General features: G+C 35.2%; 2 protein-coding genes across 3 annotated transcripts in view; one reads left to right on the top strand and one right to left on the bottom strand.

Moving 5' to 3' along the window:
• LOC106868341 (dynein axonemal assembly factor 6) overlaps positions 1-8204 on the bottom strand; it is a 104447-nt gene extending 96243 nt beyond the window's left edge. For both annotated transcript variants that reach the window (XM_089365081.1, XM_089365082.1), the window contains exon 1: positions 8068-8204. The gene's annotated coding sequence lies outside the window, so the exon portion shown is untranslated. The remainder of the gene's footprint in view (positions 1-8067) is intronic.
• A 749-nt stretch (positions 8205-8953) lies between these two features.
• LOC106881534 (OCIA domain-containing protein 1) overlaps positions 8954-12063 on the top strand; it is a 78678-nt gene continuing 75568 nt past the window's right edge. Inside the window, exon 1 of the mRNA XM_089365080.1 lies at positions 8954-10390. Coding sequence (XP_089221206.1) covers positions 10388-10390 — 3 coding nt within the window. The 5' untranslated portion in view covers positions 8954-10387. The remainder of the gene's footprint in view (positions 10391-12063) is intronic.

The raw sequence follows: 12063 nt of genomic DNA, 5'->3' as shown, positions 1-12063 counted from the left end.
GGGCTGAGGACGGAACCTTGGTGGAACCCTACCTCTACCCGGAATTCATTGCTGTACTCATTTCCAACTCTCACCTTACTGGCAGCATCTCTGTACATGGCTCGCGCAGCTCTCACTAACCATTCTTCTATCCCAAGTTTCCTCATTGACCACCAGATAAGGGATCGGGGGACCCTGTCAAAGGCTTTCTCCATGTCAACGAAAGCCAAGTACAGAGGTTTATCCTTAGCTAGGTATTTCTCCTGCAGCTGTCTCACTAGAAATAAGGCATCAGTAGTGCTTTTACCTGGCACGAACCCAAACTGCATCTCATCTAAATTGATTCGCTCCCTAATTAGTTGGGCTATGACCCTCTCTGTAACTTTCATAACCTGATCTAACAGTTTGATGCCTCTGTAATTATTTGTATCTAAAGCGTCACCTTTACCTTTGTAGCAGTTGACTATGATGCTGCTACACCAGTCATTGGGTATGACTCCTTCGTGTATCACCTGGTTCGTAATACGGGTGACTAGGCTATAGCCAACACTGCCAGATATTTTGAGCATCTCTGCAGTGATTCCTGATGGGCCGGGGGCTTTCCCAGTCTTCATACTCTTAATTGCTTTATCTACCCTGGTACTATCAACTCGGATAGCTGGTCCCTCTATTGGGTCGACATACGGCAGGCTCTCTTCCTCCCATTCATTCTCTTTATTAAGCAATCTATCGTAGTGGCATCTCCAGACCTCTTTCTTTGCATCCTCATTTAGTGCAAGCGTACCATCATCCATGCGAACACATTTCTCTCCTACAACATCACTATTCTCTCTCCTACACTGTCTTGCAACACGAAATACCTCGAGTCTTTGATCCTCACGGCGCAGAACATTGGCAAATCTTTTCTTATCTGCTTCCCCTCTGGCTAAATAAACCTGTCGCCTAGCCTCCCTTCTGGCACATTGGTACAATTCCCTGCTACCACCGTTCTTCCAGTCCTTCCAAGCCTGTTTCTTTTGTCTAATAGCCCTGTCTACCTCCTTGTTCTACCACCACGTTACTCTGGGTCGGGAGGGGACCTTACACCACCCACAAATCTGGTCGGTGGCTTTCAACAGGTTGTCCCACAGAAATCTCCAATTGTCTTCCACGTTGTATGATGCTATATCCCCTTCTATGTTGAATTATATCTCATCCTTTAATTTGGAAGATTCCAGAAAAGATTTCTAATATAAATTTTTCATATTTTGCTGGTAGCTTACTGGCATAAGTTTGCAACTATGAAAATAGCACTTGTACATGGTGTGTTATGTGAATTTATGGAAAGGAATCCCATAAAACTCAACAAATTTGTTAAAAATGAAGAAGAGAAGATGTTAAAATGTAAGAGAATTTTAATTCATGCAGACGATCGTGTCGGACAGCAATATTAAAATCATGCAAATTCATGGTTGAATAGAAATAATTAGATTAATTTAATTAAATCAAATTAATTATATATCACTGTTCTCTTCAGTGCAAGAAGTATAAACAGAAAATCTTTTTTTTACAAATCTTTTTTTTTCTCACAAGTATTATTTTCATATTTGCAAACTTACGCCAGTAAGCTACCAGCAAAATATGAAGAATCTATGTTAGAAATCTTTTTTGGAATCCTCCAAATTAAAGGATAAAAATATAATTCAATGTTTTTACATACATATATATATATACTAGCAGAAATACCAGGCGTTGCCCGGGTTAAAGAGAATAATGAAATCTAAAAACGCCGTCTAGACTACGCATCATCTTTATATATAGAGATGTATATACACACACGCACCCAAACACACGTATATATATGTATATCAATATAAATATATGAAAGTCAATGAAGTTTCGTAAAAGAAGGTGATCATGTACATACTTTCTTGCTGTTGTGATTATAACACCTCATTGTAAACTATGTTCCTTGTTTTCCCTTGTGGAGCATATACAAATAGGTTTTTTGTTGCTGCCCACTCTTGAGCAGCCAACATACAGTTGTCCATGTGAGAAGCAGGGCTCTTTCAAGAGAAGACCAGCTACAGACAGTGTTTGACCCTGATATTTGTTTATGGACATGGCAAAAGTCACACGAAGGGGGAATTGTAGTCTTCTGAATGTAAAAGGAATGTCTGCTCCTGATGGAGTAAGAGGAATTCTTGGAATAAAGACTTCATCCCCTTTTGCACATCCAGAAAGAATGGTAGCCTCGATAACGTGTGACATAATTTTCTAAATAATGCTCATCTGTTATGTTCGGGTTAAAATTTCATCAACATCAAAAATATATGAATTTTCATGGGAGTTATGGCCGTTATGCAAAGAATATAATTTCCAAATTTCATAAAGATCCATTCAGTACTTTTGACGTAGTTTTGGATAAGAAAACAAATTACTAATGTGTGTTTGTGTGCATGTGTATGTGTGTGTGATGGGTGTATATATGTATAGATATCTGTATGCATGTATATATGTATATATGTGTACATATTACATGTACATCTATATATATATATACATCTACACATATGTATACATATACATGTATGTATAGATTTATATATATATACATATACGTGTACATCTATATGTATACATATACATCTCTCTCTCTCTCTCTCTCTCTCTCTCTCTTTCTCTCTCTCTCTTTCTCTCTCTCTTTCTTTCTCTCTCTCTCTGAAAGTATCTGTCATTACAGTATCGAAATGGTGTACATATACATGTATATGTATACATATACATCTCTCTCTCTCTCTCTTTCTGTCTCTGTGAAAGTATCTGTCACTACAGTATCGAAATGTGATTGTTTCAGTTAGTGGAATAGTTTCATTTTTAAAGTGAAAGTATTTGACATGAGTGTTTTTGTTTCACTTTTGACACGTAATACTTAAATAGTGGAGGAGATATTATGTTGCCGTGTGCTCGAACTCTGCAAGAAGTTAATAATTTTTTTTGACTAAAACACAACTGGAACCCTAAGTAAGGCATGTGTAAAATTTGAATGAAATTGGTTGCGTAGTTCTCGAGTTTTAGGGATTCACACAGACAGACAGACAGACAGACAGACAGACACACATTCTCATTTTTATATATATAGATAACAATATTAGGGACAAAATCCAAAATTACAGGTAAAAATTACGGAAAAATATGGATAAGAACTGTTTTTTCTTTGCTAAAGATTTTCTACTATTTGAAAATAATATGTATTCTTGTTTTTTATATTATTCATTTGGTTCTTTAAAGATTATTTTTAATAGATAACTTATTTAACACTAAATTATTTAGAAGTTATAGTTTCATTTCAACATAATATTAGAACTTCGATTTGAATAGTGTTGATATATTTTCGATTGTTTTTGATTAATAGTATTTGATTAATAATTAGACTTTATTGTTTATAATATCGTTAAAGGTTTTTTAATTAAAACTTTGTATATATATAAAGTTTAATCTTTTATTCTTAATAATTTTTTTCTTTCCTAATTTTTTCATTCATAATTTTTTCATTCATATTTTTATTTTTACATTTGTAGAAATAAATATTCTTGTATTTTTCTATTATTCTATTGATTTGTAATGATAATTAAATAAACGTTTTTAGTTTTAAATAGTATAGCTTTAACTATTACACCGGTTAAATATGTACTAATTTTATCTTCATTATTATTTTAAACTTAAACTTCGTTCAAATTGTATTTAAAACAATGATAATTTATATAAGTTGGTTTTTGTATATAATATACATGTTAGCATATATTATAATGGATGAAGGGATGATTATTGAATGTTTATTATTTTGATATTTTGATATTTTTAATAATTTTTCTATCTTTATGAAATAAGTATTTCATATAAATTCATTTGGTACTTATTGTTGGTTGAGATATATATATTTATTTATTTTAATTATTGTTCTACTTACAACCCGATGATTAGCTATATTTTTGAATAGAATTTATTTTCGATAATTTCAATTGATTTTAATTGATTTTAATCGATTTAAATTTCCTTTCTATTTGAAAATTAGTTATGAAACACGTGTAGTCATTTTATTATCTTTATCTTATGATATTTACTTTGTTTTATATTATACTCATTTATTGTGCTTTTAATTGTTAATTTTTCTATATGTGATAGTGGATTTTCATCGATGAGTTCTTGAAACTTGGTTATTTTCCCTAAAACTATATATTTTTTATATGTATATATATATATATATATATATATATATATATATATATATACATATAAAAAATATATATATATGAGGAGGTACCCAAAAGTAATCAGAAATGTTCTCTGTTGGACAAGGCTTCCACCACTAGTAGCCACTTGATGCAAACCTCAAGCATCAGTCTGCTGAACAGCAGCATTGAGTGGGGTCGTGCTATCCTGCTTTGCAGTGTTTCTCCCATGTTTGTGATTTTTGCGATTGCTGAAACAAAGGAACAGCGTGCTTCCATGAAATTCTGTTTTCTGCTGGGGAAAACGGCAACCAAACAGTTATCATTCATGCTTCAAACAGCTTATGAGGACACTGCTATGAGCAAAACACAAGTTTACCAGTGGTTTTCACGCTTTAGGAATGGTCACTTGCTACATGAAGATCAGCCTCATGGCAGGGCAACCGTCAACCTCCTGAACAAATGAAAACATTCATGAACTGATCTTGGAGGACCACCACCAAACAACTGATGAACTTGTTGATATGACTGGTGTGTCCTGGAGCTTTTGCCAACGAATTTAGAGTGAGGAACTGTGAATGAAAAGAGTTGCAGCAAAATTTGTGTCTCGCTTGTTCACAGAAGATTAAAAGCAGTCACAACTGAATGTGTGTCTTGAACTGAAAAAACGGCTGGAAGTTGATCCAGACCTTTTTTTGAAGGTCATCATTGGTGATAAAAGCTGGTGCTATGGAATTTGCAGATGTGGAAGAGGTGAAGAACAAAATGATAGAGCTATTAATAGGCATCGTTTCGCAAGAGTTCCAGCACTGCTTTGCAAAGTGGATAATGCTTCTGAATTGATGTATTGCTTCAAATGGAGATTACCTTCAAGGCAATAAAAGTGTAAACTAAGTGAATAAAATAACATTGCAAAATTCTGGCTTCTTTTGGGTATCTCCTCATGTATGTGTGTGTGTGTGTGTGCATGTGTGTGTACACACACACAGTCATTATGTGAGGTTTACAGATGCTCAATATAGAAAACATGTACTAGTTCTCAAATGATTTGAACTTAATCTCCAAAGTCTTAATTGAGGGCTCAGTCCATGGGGTAAAGAGTGGCTATAAGAGAAAACCAGGTGAGCTGATATGGAGATAGTGATGCAGATAAACACAATTCGGCTTGGTGTATATAAATATACATAGATACACCATCATCAACATTGTTTGACATCCGTCTTCCATGCAGACATATTATTGAGGTAGTCTGCAGAAGGATCCCATAGAATTGGTCCTTCTAGTCATCAGCCAGCCCAGCCTGTGGAACATAGGCAGAGACAAATGTAACTATTAATCTATTTATAAGTCCCAACTTCATAAGTACAATTACCTCACTCTCATACAGCATCCAGATTAAGGGACAGTAATGAGAGGGGTAAAGAGGAGATGAAAGTAGTCTTATATGTCTATATATATATATATATATATATATATATATAAATACACATACACAGTATATGTATATATTCAAAAAATAAACACATATATACAAGCATATAGATGTTTATGTGCTACCAATGTAGATGCTAGCCTAGTAGAAACATGGTGTTGCTACCCAGTATTTATATACTACATTATAGTGTAAACAGAACGCATCATGTTGACTGAGTTAGGAGACCTGAGAATTGCAAGTTTTCCTACCAGAGGTGGGCTTAGAATTTATACCTATTGTGGTCCAGTTCATATCTTGAAAGAAAAAAAGGGTGAGACATAGTTGAACAGCAAAACTTCCTGAAAAACCAACTTTCTTCTCAACAGTAGCTTGTCTTCCATTTTCATTAATGAAACAGTGAATTTTAAGTTCCTTAAAATCTTTTCATAACCATTTTTTTAATGAAACACACTAATTTGTATGCTTCTATTAAATTGATTGCCATCAGGGATTTTAAGGGATATAGAAGTATGTAACTTCGTATATATTGAGGTTTAAAAGAGAAATTTAAAATGAACCATAGTTTTTTGTTTCTTTGTATGTATGTTTTTTTTTTGGGGGGGGGGGTTGTTTTTTTTGTAAAGAATCTCCAAGCAATGTATTTCTACAACCATGGTTTCTAAATAATTCCATCACTGGAACCAATACTATATATATATATATATAGATTCAGATGAATATAGTACTTAGGTTGAGGCATCAGAATTTAGTGCGGTATTATCCATACAATTAAAATCAAAATAAACAACAAGGATATCCAGAGGTAATGCAGTACGATCGTTTCATGCAACTCCATTTAATTGAACAATGCAATCATTACATCAATTTTAAAATGCAGAGCAATCCTCGGCTGCACAAAGACATGGAATTTAATTAAATTAGAACAGATGGACACATTAGTATAATTACACCTGAAATCTCCAAGAAGTTAAGGAGATAGACAAAGAACATGTTGCCTCTACTACAGCATAGAAGTTCCTGTCTTGTTTTCTTTTCCGTTTGTTTTCCTGTCTTGTTTTCTGTCCACCACTACATTCCTCAATCGTACAAATTTAATTTCTGTATACAAATTTAATTTGTGGTCCGTGGGAAGAGCCATTTTAACAATGCGTTCTGCTCTAACTCTTCGAAATGCCTGTGTTAGAATGGGGGCAGCTGATGAAGGAAAATGTTCTCTATGTGGCCTGTGTGTTTTCTGTACTCTGGTTATTAATATATATATATATATATATATATATATATATATGCACATATTATGCAAAACATAATTTAGATTCAGTTGAATAAGGTACTTAAATTGAGGTACCTTGTTAGAACGAACTAATCTGCACACTCGGACAATATCAGGTGAATCTCAAACACTATGGAGAATTCCCCACCTGATATTCTTGTAGTGTATGAAGATAACACGTCCTAACTTAGTGGACAAATCCGCTCTTGTTTGTTCAGACATGTACTTTATATAAATCAACTGGATGTCTTATAAAACTATTCCGCACATGCAATAACAGCCATACCAACAATCCAACACACCTCTATCATCAGCTACTCCACGGATATAGTATGGAAAGATACTTTCCATAAAACTTCCAAAGTGCAGATTCCAGGGTAGGTGAGTAAAATATGAGTAACAATGACGTATAAGTGTCCATAATGAACTGACACTTATATATCTTTGTTACTCATTTATATGTGTGTGTGTGTGTGTGTGTGTGTGTGTGTGTGTGTGTGTGTGTGTGTGTGTGTGTATGTATGCATGCATTCATACAGAGCCGGCTCAAGGTACCAACAACTCAGAGAGTTGACCTGGGCACCATGTGCTCGGGGCCACGGAGGAGGGCGTGACAAAGACAAAAGAATTTTCACGACGGTCAGCTTGTACACACCAAAGTTCAGCTTGCTCGGTGCCAGCAACCCTATGGCCAGCCGTGCATGAATGAATGCATGCATGCATGCAGGTATGTATGTATGAATGTGTGAACGCGTGTGTATGTATATAATAAAATGTGTAAAAGCTTGGGCGGGCTTAAAAGTCATATAAGGGCATCACATGGCAACAATCATGAATCATTTCAATCTTCTTGGCAATGGCTTTTCTCGTGTAACGAGGATACAACTGTGTGATGTATGTACACACACACGTACACACATTAATCACAGAGAGAAAGTTGTTATTAATTAATAAGTAAATTTAATCAAATTAATCATGTTCAGAGTGGTTTCATGTTCAGAGTGGTTTCAACTACTTTCAGAAAGACAACCAAAATATACATACCGTGTGTGTATGTGTGCATATATGTATGTATGTATGTATGTATGTATATATATATGTATGTATGTATGTATGTACGTATGTATATATACACACACAAATACGCACATAATATATGCAATTATACATACCTTAGTTGTTTAGCTTTAGTTTTAGCTGGATGCTTGCTTGAGTTGTTTGTTTGAAAAGTGCGCACGTGGTAACCTTGGCAACGGATTAACTTTCTAGTTTAATCTCGTTTCCTTTCGTTCTTTCCTATTTATTTCACGTGCAGTTTTTTAGTTGCTAGTAATTCATTGGTTGAGCTATACAAGGATTATATAGAGAGAGAGAGCTGGGGTGGGGGGAAAAGGTGGGGACAGGTAGTTAGATTCTATATTATGTAATTCATTACTTGTTGGTCAGTGCGTGTCGAGGTTTATCAGCGCATCAAAATGCAAAGACACATTTGGTACTCAACCACACTTTAATTAACAGGCGTGAGAGGCTAGCCAAGACGGAGGATATTCTGCGTTCGTGGGGGGGGGGGGGACAGCTACCCACCATCTCACCCATTCTTGCTACACGTCTGCTAGTGATTTAACGGACCGCGTAGAGAGTATCTGATACTATGAAGAATGGATATATTTATTAATATATATATAGCAGTCAAAGATCCTTCCTTATGTATGACTTTCAGTTTTATGCTGGCGAAAGAAATCACTGGAGAATTTTTTATTTAAATAATTGTTAATGCACCGCATTCGGTATCGATGACGACGCGTTGTAAACATCCGGTTACAGTGAACGCTAGCTAATACAATTCTTCGCCGCAATGTCTGTTGTCAACTTTGAAATTACGATAAGGTTTAACATAGAAATTTTATATACACTCTCTGATACGTATTAAAAGTTCTACAATTTGATTTAATTTTACATACCACTACTTACAAATATAATACCATATATACATATATAAAATATAGGAATTAGTGATACAGTGAAGATGAGTTATGTTTCCTTTAGATCCGCTCTTTTATACACGTGTTCTCCACGGTGGTGTGAAGTTAAAATGTGTATGTGTATTCCTATCGTTTATCTTTTGTTTGTTTCAGTCATAAGACTGCGGCCATGCTGGGGCACCGTCTTGAAGAATACTGTTAGTCGAATGCATCGACCCCAGTGCTTATTTTTTTAAAACCTGGTACTTATTCTATCGTTTTCTTTAGCTGAACGGCGAAGTTATGGGGACGTAAACACACCATCACCGGTTGTCAAGCGGTAGTCAGGGGACAAAGACACGCACAGATACATACATACGACGAGTTTCTTTCAGTTTCCGTCTACCAGATCCACTCAAAGCTTTGGTCGGCCTGGGGCTATAGTAGAAGACACTTCCCCCAGCATACCATGCAGTGGGACTGAACCCAGAATCATATGACTAGGAAGCAAGATTCTTATCACACAGTCACGACTGCACTTGTAGAATAGAGTTAGGAATTTTCTCGTGCACAAAAAAAAAAAAAGAAAGAAAATTACTTTGGAAATTTTTGCACCAGTAGGTCATGTCAGTTTCCAGCTGTTACGCCCTTGGTGAAGATGTGTAATGTATGCTTATCAGATTTTCATTTTCACCAAATGCAGCAACCGGACATTTTGCATCAAATTTTGTTAAAATCTTGGTGATACTCATGCTCAAACCATACACAAGATTCGGCAGACCTTTGGTAATGACGCCATGAGCAAAACTCAGATCAAGGAATGGCACAACCACTTCAAACATTGCCACACCTAAGTGAAGAGCAAGGCACATTCAGGCAGGCCATCCACAATCCAAAATGAGGGGCTGATGGAGATGGTTTGGCAAATACCTATGGAAGACCATCATGTAACAATCCAAGAAATTGCTCACAAAGTAGGGATAAGCAAAGGATCAGTACGTTTCATTTTAATGGAGGATTTATGAATGCAGAGAGTGTTGGTAAAATTTGTCCCAAAGGTGCTGGTGGAGCAACAGAAGCAACTCTGTATGGAAATAACTCAGGATATGCTGGATTGTGCAAAACCATGACCCAGACTTCATGAAGACCATCATCGCTGGTGATGAGACATAGGTTTATCATCTCTGCTCAGTGTGTGTGAAAATGAAAATCTGACAAGCACACACTACACATCTGTATTCTAAACAGCCAAGAACTTACATGGCCTACTGGCACTAAAATTTTCATGCAAGCACAAGATGAATGATGTCACTTCCAACCCAAAATATTTTGCCCATGTGGCATTAGTTTTAGCAAGAGAAAAAATAAAATCGGATACATTTTGAATGCACCTCATACATATTGGATTGTAACCTTTGATAGAGAGAACGATGGTCACGCTGGAGCATCTTTGATCATAAGTCTACTAAATGAAGATAGATTAGCTTCATCAACAGCAACAGCACCGTCGCTACTGTAACAAATAGAGCATATGGTAATATTTTACTATTTTACTTATATAATTTCAGAATTGTATTTGCCTAGCAAACATACAAAAAACTGTTAACTTCATTTAAACGTTTATTATTTGGTGTCAAAATTTTCATTTCATCACTCTTGTGGAAATTTCGTCAATGACCAACGTCGCAGTTGGTGCAACAAAATTCTTGACACAAAATAGTATAAATGTTTAAGTGAAGTTGACAACTGTTGTGTATTTTTGAATGGATTTTCAATACTGAAAGTGGTTTATATAATTGTTTCTCATCTAGGTACAAGGCCATCAATTTTGAGGGAGGAGGATAATCAATTACATTGATACCAGAAAGATGAAAGACAAAGTTGATACTTCGCAGAATTTGAACTCAAAATGCAATGAGTCAGAAGAAATGTCACAAAGAATTTTGTTCAACTTCCTATTGATTCTGCCAGTTCAGTTAATTTTATTAAACTGAGTGTTGGTGGGTATTTTTCAGACTTTCACATTAGTCCTTTAGCATTCAGGATTATTCTGTTAAATTATTCACATTGTTTTCAATTAATCATGTATTATTTCATAGCTTTGAGATTTCAATGGTTTGGTCATATATTTTTAGAATGACATTGTAGGAAAGCTGTGAGAAGCAGGATCTAGCCAGTTTGAATATAAAACTGGTAGAATATGTGGGCCAGACACAGCTTTTCATATATTAATGGGTTAAATGTGTACAACATTAAAAAAATATAGATTAACAATAAACAAATTACAGAAAATTACTCTGGATTGAGATGATGATTGTTCTGGTGAAAGAGGCCAACAATTTTTCTGATGGAAAGTTGAACATCAATGAAGATATAAACTAACTATACTTATTCAAGGAGGGTAGCTGTGGTCTTTAGAATTTATTTATGTCATATGAAACATGCATTGTGACACTGAAGCAGCCGGGGGGAAATACAGGAGGAAGAAAACATGTATGGAAAATTGATAAGGAGTTTACAAATCTAGTACCCAAGATACTCTTCCTGTTTTATACCTATTGTTAGTGAAACAATAGGATATATACCAACCTACACTGGCAGAATTGTTAGCCTGCTGGACAAAATGCTTTGCAGTATTTCACCCGTCGTTTAGTTCTGAGTTCAAAATCTGCCAAGATCAACTTTGCCTTTCATCCTTTCAGGGTCGATGAATTTAGTACCAGTTGCATACTGGGGTCGATCTAATCGACAGGCGCTCCTTCCCCCACAATTTCAAGCCTTGTGCCTATAGTAGAAAGGATATATATACCAACCTGCCTGGAGAAAAGCATGACTGAATTTTGGTTCTTGGAGAAGGAATGTGACTCTTTAATTCATATTCTACAAATGATCGAGATTATCTGAGATGACAAAAATCTGCAAGATTTTAAAAAATAGTAAACTTCCTTAAGGTGTAAAAGATGGTGAGCAAAACAAAGAGTATTTCATTTACGACCTTGCTACTAGGTAGGTGTCCAATTAGAATTAAGTGTAAATTAAGAAGAGAAAAGAAAATATACATGCAAACATACACACAGATATGCATGCATATACCTACATACATATGTAGGTACATACATATAAACATACATACAGACATACGTACATACATATATATATATGTACACATGCATACACGCACACATACATTCGTACGTGCGTACGTAC

Source organism: Octopus bimaculoides, chromosome Z, assembly GCF_046866305.1.
Source record: "Octopus bimaculoides isolate indiv1 chromosome Z, ASM4686630v1, whole genome shotgun sequence".
Taxonomy (NCBI): Eukaryota; Metazoa; Mollusca; class Cephalopoda; order Octopoda; family Octopodidae; genus Octopus; species Octopus bimaculoides.
The sequence above is the reverse complement of the archived record's forward strand: the minus strand, read 5'-3'. Positions and strand labels throughout refer to the sequence as shown.